Here is a 22,697-nt window from a genome sequence, read left to right on the forward strand (position 1 = left end):
TTGTTGTGCTGGTTCGGTTTTGTATTGCTGCTGTTTTCCTAATACACTGAAATTCTGGACCAAACAAACTGAAAAACATTTGTATCAGCGCCCAAAGTACAGTCCGAAATTTAACGTGTGGGGTGGCATGGCTGTGTTACGGGCAGCACTTCTATTGTATTTGAAGGGAATGTGAACAGTGAGCGAAATTTTTTGAATATTCTCGAGGGACATTTGCTTCCCATCTGCTCACGTGTTCCTATGGAAATGTCTGGATTTTCCTGCAGGACAGTAGACCCCAAAACATCGTTCAAAAGCATCTCTACAGGCCTGGTTTCGACCCAAAATATGACATTATTAGATTGGTCGAAGCTATAGCCCTGACCCTAAATCCAAGAGAAATGTTGAAAGGGAATTATGAAGGAAAGTGTCAATAAGAAAAATCTGACAAATATTGCTAAATGACAGAAGAAGTGGTCCGATATTGGGACAGCATGGGACCACGACTCTTCCTTACACTACTTTTGAACAGTAGTATGCCCCGCCGCTTGTTGAAGCCTGCATTACTGCTACATGGTGACTCTTGGACAAAATACTAACTGTTCCACCTGTAACTTTGAATCTGGAGTTATGTTCTGCTAATGTCTCACATTAATACGTGAGTAAATGAGTGAAAGAAATATAGAAAATTACAATCTTTAAATTCTCACATATTTTTGGTTGTACTGTATAAGGTGCTACTTATCAAGACAAAACCAAGAAAGAATCTGAAATAATCTCGAAGAGAGTACACATTTTTGAAGCATTTGTTTTAAGCATTTGCTGACCATTTTGCCAAATAAACCCCCCATCTTTTAAAGACATGACGGGGAAAAGGTTACAAAATTGTGTCTAAAATCACATCATCATCATCAACTAAGAACTTATAAAGCGCAAAGAATCCAGTCAGTATAACTGCTCTAAAGCTGCTTTGAGGAGCATGCAGTACGTCACATGTATCAACAATGTCCTCTCGGTCTAGACGTAAGTGCTCTCAGAAAAGGGTGGTTTTCAAATTGGTTTAAAGTGGCCAAGTTATTTACACAGTCTCAGTTTTAATGGCAGATCAATTCCAGAGCCGTGGAGCTGCTCTTGGGAAGGATCGATCTCATAGGTAATTGGTTCATGCGTGTGGAACACACAGCATGCCTTGTCCCCATAGATCTAAGAGGCCTCGCAGGGCTTGTAACAATTCTGGAGGAGTTCCTAGAGATAGACGGGGGCTAGGCCTTGTCCTTGCTTTGAAGAAGGTTAACAGGAGCACTTTTACAGAAGTGATATTAACCACCTACTACATTGCCTGGTTTATCATAAAGGATGGATTGTACCTGACATATGATAAAGTACCGTTACCTGATACGCGCCGAAGACGGCAGGGTGACGGTTCTGGGTAGAGCGTTAGCTAGCATTCACATATGTGTCATGTCTCCGTTGCATCCGGGTTAGAAATGATCGTCAGTAACCCAGCAACGACTAACGGGATCGGGTGGTCAGACTCGTGTCATCGTATCCCAATTGCGTAGATCGATGCTCATGCTGTTGATCACTGGAATGTCAGATCCAGACTTGGTTATTTACAGACCGCCGCCATATAGCTGGAATATTGCTGAGTGCGGCGTTAATCTAAACTCTCTCACTCACCATGTTGCAATCGGAGTGCAATAACCGAGATGAATCACTGATGTATAGCTACCTCAGCGACCTCCCGACGGAATACACAAAAGGGTAAATTATTTAGTAAGAAACCGTGTGAAAATACAAAACGTGATCTCATTTTGAAAAGAAAATACCATGAAAAATTACATATAAAGAGTGAAAAACAGGTTTATTTATTTTATAACTGTAATTGCCACAATATGGACATATATGACTGTAGTATTTTTCTTAAATATGCATTCATAATCAGAAATTTACACTTCAATTTGTGTGATTTTCGTAAAGTATCAGGATGACCAATGTCCACGAATCAAATCAAGTTTATGTTTTGCAGAGAAAAGGGATATATTTCGATTTTTTAAAGGAAAGGAATCCAACTTGGCAAACCAATTTCTTACCGACGAATGAAGCAGTGAACAATGAAACAACTGGAAATGCATCAAATATGTTCACATATAGTTAATTCTTTTAGCGGACTTTTCATTATTATGGCATTTTGATAAAGGCCTTCGCTAGACGTCTCTAAAGCGGCCTTCAGAATGCAAACTAAAGTTTGACAACACATGTTGAAATTTTAAAAGTTGTCAAACTCGCGTTTTCACATGTCAAACACATGTTGTCAAACTTCGTGTCACTGGAGCGCCACGTCACATCACGTGACAGTTTCTTTGACTGCGGATTGGATGTTTCTGAACAACAAGAGTTTGACAACACTTCATCCCTCAAACTCGAGTTTGACAACACCGAAAGTTTGATGAAAAAGTTGGTGAGAACAGAGACTGATCCTATTTCTCTAAACAACAGTTTGACAACTCTGAAATTGGTGTTTGTGGCGAGTTGTTGGAACGTTCACACTCAAACTCGTCTTTGACAACATGTGTTTGTTTGCCGTGTGAAGGCTGCCTAAGAATCATTACATAAATCTCAGACGGACCGTTGAACTGAAGTTAATGAAATGTCGTAAGCATCAGAAGCTACCGAATATAAACCTTCTGCCGGCTGCAAACAGTGAAACAAGCATCAGCGTTAGTTGGACAGGAGCGAACTTAGTTCTGTTCATAGATGCATGCTGTTAGTGACGAGTTTTAAAGAGAATAATTGATTCAGGACGAAAATCGAGATTTTCCCGGTCTACTAAAGCTGTGAATTGTATTTCTTCTTACGACTCGCCATTTTAATTCTTCAATATTGACTTAAGTTGCCTGACTGGCAGACTCAACAATTCTTGAGATTTCAAAATTTAATGTTTCTTTCTAAAAAGATGATTTTGTTCGGAAATTTAAGTAAAAACTCTGACTTGATCAAAACTCAGATATCAGTTTGTTTCGGGAAATTAGGGCTAGCTCTATAATGTAATAACGAGCCATTTAATCGAATTGTGTCAAGTCTGTAAAATGTTTAATATTTACATGGCAGTAACTACTGGATTGAGTCCATTGAGAACAGCTCGATTTCAGACAGACAGACAGACAGACAGACAGACAGACACTTTTATTTCAGTATATATATATATATATATATATAAGGCCATGGCCCACATTACAGAATAATTTTACATTTTGTTTGATGCTGGTAAACCAGTAATAATCATACATTATTGCCTTTGAAAGCTATGGAACCATGTTTGCACAATGTACAGGCATAATATACCCTTCTAAAGAAAAAGTAGCAATACTTATCAAAACATCATCCATAGATGACACAAGTCTAACAAAACTATCCTTACACGCGTTACCAATATATAGGTATGGTGGAAAACATTCTATCTTATGCATCTTTTAAACATTGACAATTAAATGGTATTCCTCTTCAACTACTGGTATAGCAATATAAACAGAGTCTATTACAGTACAGTGTATTATGCCTCCCTGTTACAGTTGGAGGTTGGAAGCTATTATATCTGGACTAGCTTAAAACATGTTTATAATACTGTAGAATATATCTAAGGAAATATATCTTTCAATTTGCACATAAGTGTCATAAAGTGACAGTATGTTGTAAATAATCATACAATTTTGCTTTGTAAAAGTGTCTGACATTTTTTGCACAGTGTATAGGCATAACATATCTAAGAAATAACATATAGATCTTAATGTGTAGAATATTGACTGAAATTTATGCATTTCTAATTTTTCGAGCCTTCACCAGAAACTTAGCAATACTTCACACCTTAAATAAATAAATAAATAAATAAATAAATAAATAAATAAATAAATAAATAAATAAATAAATAAATAAATAAATAAATAAATAAATAAATAAATAAATAAATAAATAAATAAATAAATAATCAGTTATAAGATTCATTCATTCAAACATGCATTCACTCTCGTAGTAGGCCAACTTCATAGCTTTTAGTTTCTCAGACCGTCGGACATGTGAAATGGCGACCTAATGTACATGTACCTTTCCCCAGGCAGATTGTGCTAGGACGTCAGGGGACCGCCTTCCACGACTCAACCCCTCCAGGCGAACAAGCGGGTAAACATGGTTCACAAATCCAGGTCGTTGCCTAGTGCACTTCCACAACATTACAGCAGTCACGATGCAGGGACTCCCCTCATTTGCTCACCGGATTTAATGAGCCTTAATATTACTGTATGGAGCATAAAAAACATCACACGTGACTAGCTTTCCGTGAAGATACGGTTAGAATTGGTCTTCAGCAACCCATGCTTGTCGAAAGAAGCGACTATGGGATCGGGTGGTCAGGCTAGCTGACTTGTTTGACACATGGCATCGTATCCAAATTGCGTACATCGATGGATCATTGGATTGTGTGGTCCAGACTCAGTTAATTCCAGACCGCCGCCAAATAGCTGGAATATTGCTGAATGCGGCGTTAAACAACAACAAAAACAACAACAACGAACTCCCCCCTCCCAACAACAAGAACAGTAACAGCAATACCAAACCAAAAACCAACAAGAAACAAACAAAAGGTCAAAAACGATAAGCAGGTCACGATCATGAAGTGGTTTGGGGTACAAGTAGACACACTAATTCATCTACACTGAAAACTTAGCCTAGTGGTTAAAGCGTTGACTCGTCACGCCGAAGACCCGGGTTCGAATCCCCAGATGGGTACAATGTGTAAAGCCCATTTCTGGTGTCCCCCGCCGTGATGTTGCTGGAATATTGCTAAAAGCGGCGTAAAACCAAACTCAGTCAGTCAGTCATGGTTGGTATTCCAGCAATACCACGGCTGGGGACACACTAAGTACGTTCACACATTTACCAGGGTTTTATGGGTGACGACGGATCGCCCCTACCGCGTTTCAAAATAATTTTACAGACGGTGCTTGTTGTTTTCCAGCCTTGTGTACGACATTAACAGGTAAGATCAAGGGCTGTACAAATCGGAGTCAGTACACGCGTACGGAATCGGAGCGAGGTTTCCAGATGATGGTGATGATTTGGAGATTTTACGCGCGCTTTCATATCCATATCTGTGCGTTATGCCATATCCGAATGCTTTTCATAAAAAATCCACAAGCAACCGCCATATTACGATTCCGCACTTCGGAATTGCTATTGCTAATGCTATTGATCTGTTCCAGTTTTGACGCGTATGTGAGGTGAGGTGAGATGAAATTGGGTTTAACGTCGTGCTTGAGAATATGTCGCTCATATGACGACGTGCATGCATGCGTGTGTGTGTGTATGTGCGGCTGCTTGTACTAGCCCAGACTGAAGCTGGTTTTATAGTGCTAGCCCACTGAGATATCATGCCGCAGTGAAGCATGAATACCCCACTCAGACACATTATACTGACTCCGAGCCGACCAGTCCTTGTTGTACCCATTAATGCCGAACGCCAGGCAGGGACCAACAAGTACCATATTTTAACGTCTTTTGGTATGACGCGGTTGGGGATCGAATTGACGCATATGTACAAGTAGCTAGAGAAACACATAGGGCAGCATAGTCATCTTTCATGTAGAAGCTGTCCTAAAGCGTGGAATGAGCTTAGTTAGCCTTTGTTTAGAATAGTCCGGCTGCACGTGCTGTAATCGATGTCCAGCGGAGCAAATGCGATGTATTAATATGGATTGTCATGTCCCTCACGGTCAGTTCGTTTGTTTGTTGTTTAACGCCGCACTCAGCAATATTCCAGCTATGTAGCGGCGGTCTGTAAATAACCGAAACTGGACCAGGCAATGCAGTGATCAACAGCATGAACATCGATCTACGCAATGTGTCAAGCCAGTAAGCGAGCCTGACCACCCGATCCCGTTAGTCGCCTCTTACGACAAGCATGGGTCACTGAAGACCAATTCTAACCCGGATCTTCACGGGTGGAGACAAGCATGGGTTGCTGAAGATCAATTCTAACCCGGACCTTCACGGGTATCCTCACTGTGATAGTTGCAGTAGCATAACTATATAAAGTAAAACAATATGTCAAACACATCAAAAGGCTTGCATTAGGCCACTATGTTTTGATTTACATAAGTCCAATCACATGATACGTATGATACGTTAGAAAATTAATGATGATGTCTTTTACTCACAGTGGGTTTTAGGTTTGTGGATGATATTTAGTGTTAATAATAATCTACTTCTATAGCGCCGAGTTCCAGCTAGGCCGCTCACAGGCGCTTGTGCAGTCCCAGCCTAGTTCATTTCAAATAGATGTGTGTTTAGATGTTTTCGAAAACGGATTTCAGCGACATTGGGAGGTTGTTCCATATCAAGGGAGCTGCCATGCTCCATGGGCGGACATATTTTTTAATACGTGCAACATCCAGTTTGCAACATTGTTCTAAATTAAATTTCCGAACATCAAGCACTTCACAAATCTTGAAAAAACTGAATGTGTTAATTCAGGTATATAACTTAATATCAGGGAACACATATGTCGCCCAGCCTGGTGCTGATGATAAGTCTGTTGTGTTGAAGGGGGTTGTAAATAGTTCACATTCACTGTCGACTCTGTTGAAGCTGAGGCTGAAACACCTGTTGCTGAGGACGCACTCCGTGATGCAGAAGGCCCCGGAGACGTCGGAGTAGGTCCGCAGTACAAACCCCCCAGTATATCTCACCCCGTCAAGTCTTTCGATGTCAGGAGGGCTCGTACAGTTGTCATACTCTGAATGTAGAATGGCACAGACATGATTAGAAATGTAGAAACGTAAGATTGGTTTGAAGGTGGCCACAGAGTGGTTTGGGCTGCATAACGAACGAACGAACGTATGAATGAGTTATGTTTTACGTCGCTTTCAGCATTATTCCAACAATATCACGGCGGGAGACATCAGGAATGGGCTTCAAACCCGGGCCTTCAGCGTGACGAGCGGACGTTGTAACCACTAGGCTACCCTACCGCCCAACGAATGAATGAATGAACGAATGAATGAACGAACGAACGAACGAACGAACGAACGAACGAACGAACGAACCAACCAACCAACCAACCAACGAACGAACGAACAGACGAACGAACGAACAAACGAACGAATAAATGAATGAATACATGAATGGTATAATTGACAATTCATTAATATGTAATAAATCTGAGTAAGTAAAAGGTTGATTCATGATTGTTTTTTGGTTTGTTGTTTAACACCACACTCATCAATATTCCATCTATGGCGGTCTGTAAATAATCAAGTCAGGACCTACAATCCAGTGATCAACATCAAGAGCACCGACACAAGCAACTGGGATACAATGACATGCGTTAACCAAGTTCACGAGCCTGACCGCGCCTGTTCTTGTCGCCTGTTCAGACAAGCCTGGGTTGCTGGAGACAATTCTATGCCGGATCTTCACGGATGTAATGCACATCCAGTTATTACTCCTCTATTTATCCAATGTCAACCTCGACGGTGCTGTTGTTTAGATGTAAGGATTAATTGATCTGCAGAATCATTACATCAAGCCGTGATACATCTGTAGTCTTTTCAAGACAAAGAATATTTTTACTGAACTTAAAAGCCGGGATATCAAACCCGCATCTCACTTCACATTATTGGCTTTGCTTTAACCACCATCAGTGAATTGGATTTTTACAGGGAACCGATTGATATAAGCCGATATCCATCTTACAGTGCCACTGGTGAATTAACGATTTCTTCCTGTAGACGCAGTTGTCTGTTTTTATATCACTTCACATGCAGAATCAAGGTAACATCCTGAGCTCTTAGGCGCCTTATCAAGATATGGTTCGTGGTTGTATTTCTGTCAAGTTCACTTTAACAGACTTAAACTGTTATCGCTTTTTCAGTAAATATGAGTATTGATACAACAGTGAGTATTCGGCCATGCTTCATGTTCACGATAAGCTGCTTGTATCCTGCTGAATACAATGTATGAATAAGACCATCTATTTATCTATTTATTTTACATTATAAACACATTCGGTACAGCCTCTATAACGTTGTCAAGGAAGACATGATACGCCAACCCAGCAACTGACTCAATTTCCTTTTGTTTGATAGGCATTTCGTGCTTGAAAACCTTGTAAGGGTCTATACTCGAATGTCGTCATTAGATAGTAGTAAAGTACATGTCATCCATATGTGTATCTTCTCTGTCATGTCCATTAAATACCTCTTTATGCTGATCGCGTGTTGGATGTTAAGATGGGCACATGAATTGCGTTCGTAAGGATAAGAGAAAGTGAGTACGAAAAAAATATTAGCCTTTTTGCATGAAAATTGCTTGAACAACATACAAGCTGATGATCATAAAATTGTCTGGTCCAGACTCGATTATTTACTGACCGCCGCCACATAGCTGGAATATTATGAGTGAGTGAGTGAGTTTAGTTCTACGCCGCTTTTAGCAATATTCCAGGAATATCACGGCGGGGGACACAAGAAATGGGCTTTACACATTGGACCCACGTTGGGAATCGAACCCGGATCTTTGGCGTGACCAGCGAACGCATTAACCACTAAGCTACCCCACTTGAATACAATGTGTGAAGCTCATTTCTGGTGTCCCCCGCCATGATCTTGCTGGAATATTGCTAAAAGCGGCGTAAAACCATACTCGCTCACTCACTCTAAAAGTTAAGTCTGTCCTACCGATGACACACGTAACAAACACACGCAAAAGGCAAGTCAATTGTCTCCAAAATACAGCATATGTTTGAACTTGTTAATGGAATTCAAAGCTATCCCTGGAACTGACATGGGTTGTTTTCAGTAGGTCAATAAACCAGCATTCAATTTCATATTAGTATTAACAATATGATATGGTGATTATCGTTCGACCGTCACGCCGGGCTCGATTCCCCACTAGGGTACACATTTGTGACGTAGCTGCTGGAGTGAGTTAGTGAGTGAGTAGCCGAAAACCATATTCACACCACATCGGAAATGGACATACAAATAAAGGGTTTAGAAACATAAATCATTTCAATGATTTTAAAAAAATATTGACAGACACATATGTTGGATATTTTGCTCATCAGTAAATGAAAAATATAACATCCTCAGCTTTGGTTGGCTTGCAAAGGGTAAACGTGCAGTGTACTTTCGCTACTAACGATGATCAACCGAATACCTATATTATCTTTACCAGGGGTCTATGAAGCCTTATAGAATGTGACAAGCAGGGGAGTTTAAGGTTCGATTGGTGATACGCAGGGATGCCAGGGACCTAGTAAGCCCAAAGAGTGTGATACGCAGGGATGCCAGGGACCTAGTAAGCCCAAAGAAAGTGATACGCAGGGATGCCAGGGACTTAGTAAGCCCAAAGAGTGTGATACGCAGGGATGCCAGGGACCTAGTAAGCCCAAAGAAAGTGATACGCCGGGATGCCAGGGACCTAGTAAGCCCAAAGAGTGTGATACGCAGGGATGCCAGGGACCTAGTAAGCCCAAAGAAAGTGATACGCAGGAATGCCAGGGACCTAGTTAGCCACAGGGTGTGAAACGCAGGGATGCCAGGGACCTAGTAAGCCCACAGAGCGTGATAAGCAGGGATGCTTGGGTCCTAGTAAGCCGGAAGAGCGTGATACGCTGGGCAGGCAGGGGATTTAGTATACCCACAGAGAGTTATATGCAGGGAAGCCACGGACCTAGTAAGCCCACAGAGAGTGACAAGCAGGGATGACAGGGAACTAGTAAGCCTACAGAGTGTGATACGAACGGATGCAAGGGACCTAGTAAGACTACAGGGCGTGATACGCAGGGATGCCAGGGACCAAGTATGCCCACAGAGCGTGATACGCAGGGATGGAAGGGACCTAGTAAGCCTACAGGGTATTATACGCAGGGGTGCCAGGGACCAAGTAAGCCAAAGAGCGTGATACACAGGGATGCCAGGGACCTAGTAAGCCCATAGATCGTAACAAGCAGGGGAGGCTTTGGATCTAGTGAGCACAGAGAGTGTCATACGCAGGGATGCCAGGGACCTAGTAAGCCCACAGAGCGTGATACGCAGGGATGCCAGGGACCTAGTAAGCCTACAGAGCGTGATAAGCAGGGATGCCAGGGACCAAGTAAGCCCACAGAGCGTGATACACAGGGATGCCAGGGACCTAGTAAGCCTATAGGGTGTGATACGCAGGGATGCCAGGGATCTAGAAAGCCCACAGAGGGTGAAACGCAAGAATTCCTGGGACCTAGTAAGCCTACAGGGTGTGATACGCAGGGATGCCAGGGACCTAGTAAACCTATAGATCGTAACAAGCAGGGGAGGCTTGTGATCTAGTAAGCACAGAGAGTGTCATACGCAGGGATGCCAGGGTCCTAGTAAGCCCACAGAGTGTGACAAGCAGGGATGCCAGGGACCGAATAAGCCCACAGAGTGTGATACGTAGGGATGCAAGGGACCTATTAAGCCTACAGGGTGTGATACGCAGGGATGCCAGGGACCAAGTAAGCCTACAGAGCGTGATACGCAGGGATGGAAGGGACCTAGTAAGCCTACAGGGTATGATACGAAGGGATGCCAGGGATCTAGAAAGCCCACAGAGCGTGATACGCAGGGATGGAAGGGACCTAGTAAGCCTACAGGGTATGATACGCAGGGATGCCAGGGAGTAAGTAAGCCCACAGAGCGTGATACACAGGGATGCCAGGGACCTAGTAAGCCCATGGATCGTAACAAGCAGGGGAGGCTTTGGATCTAGTGAGCACAGAGAGTGTCATACGCAGGGATGCCAGGGTCCTAGTAAGCCCACAGAGTGTGACAAGGAGGGATGCCAGGGACCGAATAAGCCCACAGAGCGTGATACACAGGGATGCCAGGGTCATAGTAAGCCCACAGAGCGTGACAAGCAGGGGAGGCAGGGCATAAGGTAAGCCTACAGAGTGTGGTACACAGGGATGCCAGGGTCCTAGTAAGCCCACAGATTGTGACAAGCAGGGATGCCAGGGTCATAGTAAGCCCACAGAGCGTGATACGCAGGGGTGCATGGGCCCTAGTAGCCGAAAGAGCGTGATACGCTGGGGAGGCTGGGAATTTAGTAAGCCCACAGAGTGTGATATGTAGGGATGCCAGGGACCTAGTAAGCCCACAGAGCGTGATATGCAGGAATGCCAGGGATTTTGTAAGCTCGCAGAGAGTGATACGCAGGGATGCCAGAGTCCTAGTAAGCTCACAGAGAGTGATACGCAGGGATGCCAGGGTCATAGTAAGCCAACAGAGAGTGATACGCAGGGTCCCCAGGGATCTAGTAAGCCCACAGAGCGTCATACGCTTGGATGTCAGGGTCCTAGTAAGCCAACAGAGTGTGATACGCAGAGATACCATGGATCTTATAAGCCCGCATAGTGTGATACGCAGGGATACCAGGGACCTAGTAAGCCCACAGAGTGTGGGTCCTAGTAATCGAAGAGAGCGTGATACTCAGGGATGCCTGTGATCTAGTAAGCCGACTTTGAGTGATGCGCAGGGATGCCAGGGACCTAGTGAGCCCACAGAGTGTGAGACGCAAGGATGTCAGGGACCTAGTAAGAATACATGGTGTGATACGCAGGGATGCCAGGGATATAGTAAGCCCACATAGAGTGATACGCAGGGATGCAAGGGATCTAGTAAGCCTACTGAGTGTTATACGCAGAGATGCCAGGGATCTAGTAAGCCCAAAGATTGTGATGCGCAGGGATGCCAGGGATCTTGTAAGCCCACAGAGAGTGATACACAGGGATGCAAGTGATCTAGTAAGCCCACCTAGAGTGATATGCAGGGATGCCAGTGTCATAGTAAGCCAGCAGAGAGTGATACGCAGGGTTGCCAGGGATCTTGTAAGCCAGCAGAGCGTGATACGCAGGGATGCCAGGGTCATAGTAAGCCCAGAGAGAGTGATACGCAGGGTTGCCAGGGATATAGTAAGCCTACAGAGCGTAATACGCTTGGATGTGAGGGTCCTAGTAAGCCCACTGAGCGTGATACGCAGTGATACCATGGATGTTATAAACCCACAGAGCGTGATACGCAGGGATGCCATGGACCTAGTAAGCCCACAGAGAGTGATACGCAGGGATGCCAGGGACCTAGTAAGCCTACAGGGTGTGATACGCAGGGTTGCCTGGGATCTAGTAAACCTATAGATCGTAACAAGCAGGGGAGGCTTGTGATCTAGTAAGCACAGAGAGTGTCATACGCAGGGATGCCAGGGTCCTAGTAAGCCCACAGAGTGTGAGAAGCAGGGATGCCAGGGATGGAATAAGCCCACAGAGTGTGATACGTAGGGATGCAAGGGACCTATTAAGCCTACAGGGTGTGATACGCAGGGATGCCAGGGACCAAGTAAGCCCACAGAGCGTGATACGCAGGGATGGAAGGGACCTAGTAAGCCTACAGGGTATGATACGAAGGGATGCCAGGGATCTAGAAAGCCCACAGAGCGTGATACGCAGGGATGGAAGGGACCTAGTAAGCCTACAGGGTATGATACGCAGGGATGCCAGGGAGTAAGTAAGCCCACAGAGCGTGATACACAGGGATGCCAGGGACCTAGTAAGCCCATGGATCGTAACAAGCAGGGGAGGCTTTGGATCTAGTGAGCACAGAGAGTGTCATACGCAGGGATGCCAGGGTCCTAGTAAGCCCACAGAGCGTGACAAGCAGGGATGCCAGGGACCGAATAAGCCCACAGAGCGTGACAAGCAGGGGAGGCAGGGCATAAGGTAAGCCTACAGAGTGTGGTACGGAGGGATGCCAGGGTCCTAGTAAGCCCACAGATTGTGACAAGCAGGGATGCCAGGGTCATAGTAAGCCCACAGAGCGTGATACGCAGGGGTGCATGGGCCCTAGTAGCCGAAAGAGCGTGATACGCTGGGGAGGCTGGGAATTTAGTAAGCCCACAGAGTGTGATATGTAGGGATGCCAGGGACCTAGTAAGCCCACAGAGCGTGATATGCAGGAATGCCAGGGATTTTGTAAGCTCGCAGAGAGTGATACGCAGGGATGCCAGAGTCCTAGTAAGCTCACAGAGAGTGATACGCAGGGAAGCCAGGGTCAAAGTAAGCCAACAGAGAGTGATACGCAGGGTCCCCAGGGATCTAGTAAGCCCACAGAGCGTCATACGCTTGGATGTCAGGGTCCTAGTAAGCCAACAGAGTGTGATACGCAGAGATACCATGGATCTTATAAGCCCGCATAGTGTGATACGCAGGGATGCCAGGGACCTAGTAAGCCTACGTGGTGTGATACACAGGGATGCCAGGGACCTAGTAAGCCCACAGAGCGTGATACGCAGGGATGCCAGGTTCCTACTAAGCCCAAAGAGTGTGATGCGCAGGGTTCCCAGGGATCTAGTAAGCCCACAGAGCGTCATACGCTTGGATGCCAGGGTCCTAGTAAGCCAACAGAGCGTGATACGCAGAGATACCATGGATCTTATAAGCCCACAGAGCGTCATACGCTTGGATGCCAGGGTCCTAGTAAGCCAACAGAGCGTGATACGCAGAGATACCATGGATCTTATAAGCCCACAGAGTGTGATACGCAGGGATGCCAGGGACCTAGTAAGCCCACAGAGAGTGATATGCAGGGATGCCAGGGACCTAGTAAGCCTACGGGATGTGATACTCAGGGATGCCAGGGATCTAGTAAGCCCCACAGAGAGTGATACGAAGGAATGCCAGGTTCCTACTAAGCCCAAAGAGTGTGATACGCAGGGTTGCCAGGGATCTAGTAAGCCCACAGAGAGTGATACGCAGCGATGCCAGGGTCCAAGTAAGCCCACACAGTGTGATACGTAGGGTTGTCAGGGACCTGGTAAACACACAGAGTGTGATACGCAGGGTTGCCAGGTATGTAGTTAGCCAACAGAGCATGATACTCAGGGATGCCAGTGATTTAGCATGCCCACAGAGGGTGATATGCAGGGATGCCAGGGACCTAGTAAGCCTACGGGGTGTGATACTCAGGGATGCCAGGTTCCTACTAAGCCCACAGAGTGTGATACGTAGGGTTACCAGGGACCTAGTAAACACACAGAGTGTGATACGCAGGGTTGCCAGGTATGTAGTTAGCCAACAGAGCATGATACTCAGGGATGCCAGTGATTTAGTAAGCCCACAGAGGGTGATATGCATGGATGACAGGGTCCTAGTAAGCCCACAGAGCGTGATACGCAGGGATGCGAGGGTCCTAGTAAGCCCACAGAGCGTGATACGCAGGGATGCGAGGGTCCTAGTAAGCCGACATAGTGTGATACGCAGGGATACCAGGGACCTAATAAGCCCAAAGAGCGTGATACGCAGGGATGCCTGGGTCATAGTAAGCCCACAGAGGCTGACGAGCAGGGGTGTCTTGTCATAAAGTAAGCTGACAGAGTGTGATACGCAGGGATGCCAGGGTCAAAGTAAGCCCACAGAGCGTGATACGGAGAGATGCCAGGGTCCTAGTAAGCCGACAGAGTGTGATACTCAGGGATACCAGGGACCTAATAAGCCCAAAGAGCGTGATACGCAGGGATGCCTGGGTCATAGTAAGCCCACAGAGGCTGACGAGCAGGGGTGTCTTGTCATAAAGTAAGCTGACAGAGTGTGATACGCAGGGATGCCAGGGTCAAAGTAAGCCCACAGAGCGTGATACGGAGAGATGCCAGGGTCCTAGTAAGCCGAAAGAGCTTGATACGCTGGGGATGCCAGGGATCTTGTAAGCTCACAGAGCGTGATACGCAGGGATGCCACAGTCCTACTCATCCCACAGAGCGTGATACTCAGGGATGCCAGTGATCTGATCCGAGAGGCTGGGGATTTAGTAAGCCCACATAGTGTGATACGCAGGGATACCAGGGACCTAGTAAGCCCACAGAGTGTGTGTCCTAGTAATCGAAGAGAGCGTGATACTCAGGGATGCCTGTGATCTAGTAAGCCGACTTTGAGTGAGACGCAAGGATGTCAGGGACCTAGTAAGAATACATGGTGTGATACGCAGGGATGCCAGGGATATATTAAGCCCACATAGAGTGATACGCAGGGATGCAAGGGATCTAGTAAGCCTACTGAGTGTTATACGCAGAGATGCCAGGGATCTAGTAAGCCCACAGGGTGTGATACGCTGGAATGCCAGGGACCTAGTAAGCCCAAAGATTGTGATGCGCAGGGATGCCAGGGATCTTGTAAGCCCACAGAGAGTGATACACAGGGATGCAAGTGATCTAGTAAGCCCACCTAGAGTGATATGCAGGGATGCCAGTGTCATAGTAAGCCAGCAGAGAGTGATACGCAGGGTTGCCAGGGATCTTGTAAGCCAGCAGAGCGTGATACGCAGGGATGCCAGGGTCCTAGTAAGCCGAAAGAGCTTGATACGCTGGGGAGGCTGGGGATTTAGTAAGCCCCCAGAGTGTGATATGCAGGGATGCCAGGGACCTAGTAAGCCCGCAGAGCGTGATATGCAGGCATGCCAGGGATCTTGTAAGCTCACAGAGCGTGATACGCAGGGATGCCACAGTCCTACTCATCCCACAGAGCGTGATACTCAGGGATGCCAGTGATCTGATCCGAGAGGCTGGGGATTTAGTAAGCCCACATAGTGTGATACGCAGGGATACCAGGGACCTAGTAAGCCCACAGAGTGTGTGTCCTAGTAATCGAAGAGAGCGTGATACTCAGGGATGCCTGTGATCTAGTAAGCCGACTTTGAGTGAGACGCAAGGATGTCAGGGACCTAGTAAGAATACATGGTGTGATACGCAGGGATGCCAGGGATATATTAAGCCCACATAGAGTGATACGCAGGGATGCAAGGGATCTAGTAAGCCTACTGAGTGTTATACACGCAGAGATGCCAGGGATCTAGTAAGCCCACAGGGTGTGATACGCTGGAATGCCAGGGACCTAGTAAGCCCAAAGATTGTGATGCGCAGGGATGCCAGGGATCTTGTAAGCCCACAGAGAGTGATACACAGGGATGCAAGTGATCTAGTAAGCCCACCTAGAGTGATATGCAGGGATGCCAGTGTCATAGTAAGCCAGCAGAGAGTGATACGCAGGGTTGCCAGGGATCTTGTAAGCCAGCAGAGCGTGATACGCAGGGATGCCAGGGTCATAGTAAGCCCAGAGAGAGTGATACGCAGGGTTGCCAGGGATATAGTAAGCCTACAGAGCGTAATACGCTTGGATGTGAGGGTCCTAGTAAGCCCACTGAGCGTGATACGCAGTGATACCATGGATGTTATAAACCCACAGAGCGTGATACGCAGGGATGCCATGGACCTAGTAGGCCCACAGAGAGTGATACGCAGGGATGCCAGGGACCTAGTAAGCCTACAGGGTGTGATACGCAGGGTTGCCTGGGATCTAGTAAACCTATAGATCGTAACAAGCAGGGGAGGCTTGTGATCTAGTAAGCACAGAGAGTGTCATACGCAGGGATGCCAGGGATCTTGTAAGCCCACAGAGAGTGATACACAGGGATGCAAGTGATCTAGTAAGCCCACCTAGAGTGATATGCAGGGATGCCAGTGTCATAGTAAGCCAGCAGAGAGTGATACGCAGGGTTGCCAGGGATCTTGTAAGCCAGCAGAGCGTGATACGCAGGGATGCCAGGGTCATAGTAAGCCCAGAGAGAGTGATACGCAGGGTTGCCAGGGATATAGTAAGCCCACAGAGCGTAATACGCTTGGATGTCAGGGTCCTAGTAAGCCTACTGAGCGTGATACGCAGTGATACCATGGATGTTATAAACCCACAGAGCGTGATACACAGGGATGCCATGGACCTAGTAAGCCCACAGAGAGTGATATGCAGGGATGCCAGGGACCTAGTAAGCCTACAGGGTGTGATACGCAGGGTTGCCTGGGATCTAGTAAGCCCACAGAGCGTGATACGCTTGGATGCCAGGGTCCAAGTAAGCCCACAGTGTGATACGCAGGGTTGTCAGGGATCTAGTAAGCCCACAGAGCGTGATACGCTTGGATGCCAGGGTCCTAGTAAGCCCACTGAGTGTGATACGCAGGGTTGCCAGGGACCTAGTAAGCCAAGAGAGCGTGATGCTCTGGGATGCCGGTGATCTAGTAAGCCGACATTGAGTGATACTCAGGGATGCCAGGGACCTAGTAAGCCTACAGGGTGTGATACGCTGGGATGCCAGGGATATAGTAAGCCTACAGAGTGTGATACGCAGCGATGCCAGGGATCTAGTAATCCCACAGAGCGTGATACGCAGGGATGCGAGGGATCTAGTAAGCCCACAGAGTGTTACAACCAGGGGAGGCTTGGTTTTTGTAAGCTTGCGAAGTATGAAAAAGTAGTGGATTCTAGGGTTCTAACAAGTCGACATATATATTATACCTTGCACTTCTTTAGCCCTCAGCATGTAACATGTACTGGAGATTTATTAAGACAAGATCAGTGGCAAGGATGCGGTGCCAGGGACCTGTTAAGCTCACAGCATGAAAGGGATAGCAGGGATCTATTAAGACTGTTAAGAGGTGATAGGGACCAAGTCCACATTGGTCACAGAATAGCAGGGACATGTTAGGACATCAGGATTTATCAAACATGGAGAATCTGCGAGTTAGGAGACTCACGGGATGTGAAAAGAACACCTGGGATATATGTTTTCCCTTAGCACTCAGGTATGGAGTGCCATGGACTTTTCAACCCCTTAAATCCAGAGGATACGAGAAGCTGCATGATGTGGCTCAACTTACCAAAAATGAATGACCCGTTCGGGGCATTCACAGTAAAGCTGTCGACGCCAGGAACTGTATACCCAGCATCACTGAAGAGAATGTCAACATCCTTTTGGTTGCCACGACCAACTTTAAAATGACCATCTTCCCAAGAGGTCCAAAACTCATCATAGCCAGTGCAGGTGAAGACCTTCCCAGAGACGTCTGCATGCGTCCCAAATGCGATGAAGCTGCTTTTACTGTTGTGCCATCCTCCAAGTAGCATTCGGTACATCTCTTGGTCACGGAAGTACAGTTTGATGTTGAAGTCCTTGCACGCCATGATCCTGAACGTGATCCAGTCCTTTCCCCGAATATCAAAGCCAAAGATCATGGGGTTGACAAATTCATTGAACCCTTGTGTGGTGAACGTTATTGAGCCGACTGTAAGGAACATGACAGCATATGTGAGTCATCGTGAGATCTATAGAATTATGGTGTATAGATTCAATACCCCAGGCAATGGACAATCCAGATGATCAAACAGCATGAGCATTGATCTACGCACTGAAAAATTCTAGGATGGGGATCTGACATATGTCAAACAAGTCAGCATGAGCCTGACCGCTCAGTCGCCTCTTACGACAATATTAATATTCTTAAGAGAAGCATGGGTTACTGAATATCAATTCTAACCCGGATCTTTACATGTGAGTGAGTTTAGTTTTACGCCGCTTTTAGCAATATTCCAGTAATATCACGGCTAGGACACCAGAAATGGGCTTCACGCATCGTACCCATGTGGGGAATTGGCCCGAGTCTGGACCAGAGAATTCACCGATTGACATCATGAGCATGGTCTAAGCAGTTGAAATACAATGACTTGAGTCAACCAAGTCAACGAACCTGACCACCCGATCCCGTTAGTCACCTACCTCGAACAGGATGGGTCACTGAAGACCCCGGATTGTCACGATTTCGTGTAACATATATTATGAGCTCATGAAGTAAAACACGTAAAAACACATCTAAAGATTTAAAATGGTTTCATGAACAATAACCAAATACAAATGTACTGTATTTGGCAGTATGGTATTTTGCGTCAGCTGCGCTGTATATTCAGTATGACACATACCTGCCACGGAGAAATACATGGATACCATCAGAAACACCCGACACCGCATGTTGAACTGTTTGGTATCTGTAACAGATAGTGAGTGAGTGAGTGAGTATGGTTTTAAGCCGCTTTTTAGAATACGACGGGGACACCAGAAATGTTCACTTTGTCTCCGTACGCAACAAAATTTCAGCTTTATGAAGGCGTCCAGTGATTGACGATCCCGTTAGTCGCTTCTTACGACAAGCATGGGTTGCTGAAGATCAATTCTAACCCGGATCTTCACGGGTCCCATACTGTGTGCCGTAACGACCTAAACCAAAGATCGTAACTGCGTCCAATGTTATTCAAAAAACATGGGTGAAACTATTTCATAACACATTTGAGTTTGAGTTTCGTTTTACGCAGTATTCTCGCCTTTCTTAGACACTGGCGTTCTGATTTAATTCTTGCACAACGTTTTTCTCTTCCGTTATTTGATTCCCAAATGTAAAATACAATACGAGACACCTACAGTGTCTGCTCGTGCGTGTACCGAAGTTGATTGAGCTCAATGTCTGACGTCAACTAAGCATTGATATTTCTGAATCTAATCTAAAACGAATCTATTGATTATCTATTCGATACAACACATGATATCTTGATTACCGCTGTTAAGTGACATTTAGGTGAATAAATAGAATATTGCCGTCGTGCCGTTTAATGGCAAATACATCAACACGCATCATTGAAACAAGAAAATATATTTGCAGCGACTAATATTAATTTTGTATAGCGCCAATATCCAGCTTAGATGCTCAAAGGCTCTCTGCTTTTCCCTCCATCAGTGGAGCTTACAACTGTTGCAGCAATTAGGAGCACAGAGTTAATGTGGCTTTCCCGTCCTTATGAGGTACCCATTCCCAGCTGGGTGGACTGGGGCACATAGTCATACCTTATCCCAGTTTACTGTACGTTACTGTACCCGCAACTAGGCGTTTGCACGTATTCATGTGGCCACCCTCTGGTCTTTTACCAACGGATTCGTGGGCTCTTTTTAGAGCACAGGGTGGTGTACTGTACACTTGGGGTTGTGACAACACTGAAAGAGTCTGCACACAAAGTTGACTCCAAGGTTTTTACACCCGGTCACAGGCGGGCACGATCCCGACACCTCAAGCTCGCTGGATCAGTAGCCTGGCGCCTTAGACAGCTCGCCCACCACGCCCCACTTGAATCGGGTAGGGGTAGGTACTGGCGTCACAAGACAGTTCGCTGACATTACTTCCTCATCTAGGAAAGAAAACGATCTGGGTTTTTTTCCATTTTGTAACATGCTGATGTTGTTTCAAACATTCTCTTCAGATTGAAATGATTTGGAAACAAGTTAACAACTGTGTGTATGCAAGCCGCTGAGCATATCCATCTTCAATAAATTTACAGCTAAATAGGACTGACTGAGTTTGGTTTTACGCAGCTTCTAGCAATATTCCAGCAACATCACGGCGGGGGTCACCAGAAATGGACTTCACACATTGTACCCATGTGGGGATTCGAACCCGGGTCTCCGGCATGACGAGCGAACGCTTTAACCACGAGGCTACCCCACCGCCCACCGCTAAATGGGAATATTGGTGAGTGCGTCGTAAAACAACAAGCAAACAAACAAACAAGTTATATGAACCCGTTTAGTCCCTTTGGTCCTTTGTGGTCAATAGCCTAGTTTTAATTTATTTTAAATAATTTTCTGAGAAAGTAATATTTCTGATATTAAATTAGTTTTATTGCCTATGCGACCCACCAAGGTTGCTATATATGCTTGTATTGTCAGCAGTGTTGGTAGTAATATGAGCAGAGAATAGAATTTTGTTATTCACTATTTCAATCACTATTACAGAGTAGGGCTGTGACGGGTCCAAATTTTCTACCCGGGTACCCCACGCCCTATTACCCTACCCTACCCGGATACCCGATATGTTAATTCCTGACGCCAAATTTGTAAGAAATGGCAATATATTCTTCAGGTCGGAGGCTATTTTTTTCTTTCAATATCTTAATCATGTATTATATTCAAAACAGGTGATTGTAAATAATGTCTAAATCTTCAAAGACACCTCAACCTTATAATCATGAAAAATAACATATTACATTGTTTAATCTATTAGTCACATGATCATACTGACTGACTAAGTTTGGTTTTACGCCGCTTTTAGCAATATTCCAGCAACATCACGGCGGGGGACACCAGAAATGGGCCTCACACATTGTATCCATGTGGGGATTCGAACCCGGGTCTTCGGCGTGACGAGCCAACGCTTTAACCACTAGGCTACACCACCGCCCCACATGATCATAACGGGTCCGGGTACTGAGACGGGTACCCGGGTCCAACACATTACCCACCCGACACGGGTATCCGGGTTACCCGTCCCAGCCCTATTACAGAGCCCTCCTAAGTAATCTACATAAATTACCGGACAAAAGAAAGTTATCACCAACTTGACTTTACCAACAAATAGAAACAAAGACGTATGTGAAATCATTTCCAACAAATTGATTGAAACTTCACTGTGATGCTGGCCTTGCATTTAGAAAGCGTCAAAGGGTCAAAATTTATAATTACATAATCTGAGTTCATTCAAAAAGTGCATAAAGAGTCACATAATGAGACAGGAGTCTGGTGACACGACGTCAGTAGCGAGTTTGACCACACTGGGCATCCATACACGCCAACACACGCCTCCTCATTCACGTCGTCAGTCGGCCAAGCGATGGTAGTGAGTTATCATATTGTTTTGCTTTTCAGGAAACAATTCTTGACTCTTTCTTTACAGGACAATTTACTGTTTATTATTTTTCCGCCAGATTTGACAGAGTTAGAGTTGCCAATTTTGGCATCATCAACTATTCACATAAATATTTCTCGTCTAAGGTCGCAAGTACCCTGCAAATCAAAGGCGGCTTGTAAACCAGAAAATCAAATGATGGTTGGAGCAGAAAATCCACAGCTATGGCTTGTTTGTTTCTACCAAATACAATGTACTACAATATCACACAAAATCAATTAGACACTTGACCAAAGTCAAACAATCTGTATCTCACGGCACCGATAAATGAACGAATAAAGTGTAATACCAGTGTTTAATTTTTACCGAGAAGCGTCGGCTTCGTGTAAGGATATTAACATCTCAGTTGCTCTCATGAGTTTACGTCTATGTTAGCAATATTCCAGCAATATCATGGCGGGGGGGACACCAGAAATGGACTTCACTCATTGTACCCATGTGGGGAATCGAACCCGGGTCTTCGGCGTGAAGAGCGATCGCGTTAACCGCTCTCGCTGGAATAAAGAAATTGTTCAGCCATATATTGTTATCCTTGCTAAAACTTCTAAATACCCCTCTAAGAAGTAAAACAGACTTACCTGATTGTGAGGCCACCCCGTAGTACTGTCGCGATCAACGAGTAGGTTGTGTGATAGCTTCAAGGTAGCTGGTTCCTCTGAAAAGGCGTCTTCAACACAGTCAGTTGTAATGTGCGCTCACATCCTCGCTGAGGTCTGATCGAACTGACGCTATATTTGTTCGATCACAGACAATGTGAAGTAGGAGGGCATACAAGCGTGCTGTGGTGTATAGCTCTCAGTGTAGCTGAACATGTAAAACACAACAACAAACCAACTGAAAAACATATATAAATATATAGCATGGTAAATGTTGTCGTGAGATGAATGAATTAAATTTTACAAACACATTGTAATATATAGCGCTCATGCAATGTAATATAGAGAACTAATTCAGTGTACTAAACAGGAAGAATTCATTGTAATACATAGCACTGATGTCATATAACATATAGTAATATTTTAGAGTAATACATAGCTCTAATGAAATGTAAT

General features: G+C 45.4%; 1 protein-coding gene across 1 annotated transcript; it reads right to left on the reverse strand.

Annotated features, from left to right (window-relative positions):
- Positions 1–6,177: 6,177 nt before the first annotated feature.
- Positions 6,178–22,308, reverse strand: LOC124267278. Its single transcript, XM_046702193.1, has 4 exons — positions 22,224–22,308; positions 18,839–18,904; positions 17,743–18,147; positions 6,178–6,766 (listed from the first exon to the last, which is right to left on the reverse strand). Exons 2-4 carry the CDS (start codon positions 18,885–18,887, stop codon positions 6,501–6,503), a joined length of 720 nt encoding a protein of 239 aa, XP_046558149.1. The 5' UTR covers positions 18,888–18,904; positions 22,224–22,308; the 3' UTR covers positions 6,178–6,500.
- Positions 22,309–22,697: the final 389 nt, after the last annotated feature.

Source organism: Haliotis rubra, unplaced genomic scaffold (genome assembly GCF_003918875.1).
Source record: "Haliotis rubra isolate DU_JTF1 unplaced genomic scaffold, ASM391887v1 Scf1002, whole genome shotgun sequence".
NCBI lineage: Eukaryota > Metazoa > Mollusca > Gastropoda > Lepetellida > Haliotidae > Haliotis > Haliotis rubra.

Coding starts and splice junctions, on each gene's coding strand:
- LOC124267278 (XM_046702193.1), bottom strand. CDS start 18,887: ATGCGGTGTCGGGTGTTTCTGATGGTATCCATGTATTTCTCCGTGGCA. Junction 18,148..18,838: donor CATGTATTTCTCCGTGGCAG/GTATGTGTCATA, acceptor TGTTCCTTACAG/TCGGCTCAATAACGTTCACC. Junction 6,767..17,742: donor GAACGGGTCATTCATTTTTG/GTAAGTTGAGCC, acceptor TTCTACATTCAG/AGTATGACAACTGTACGAGC.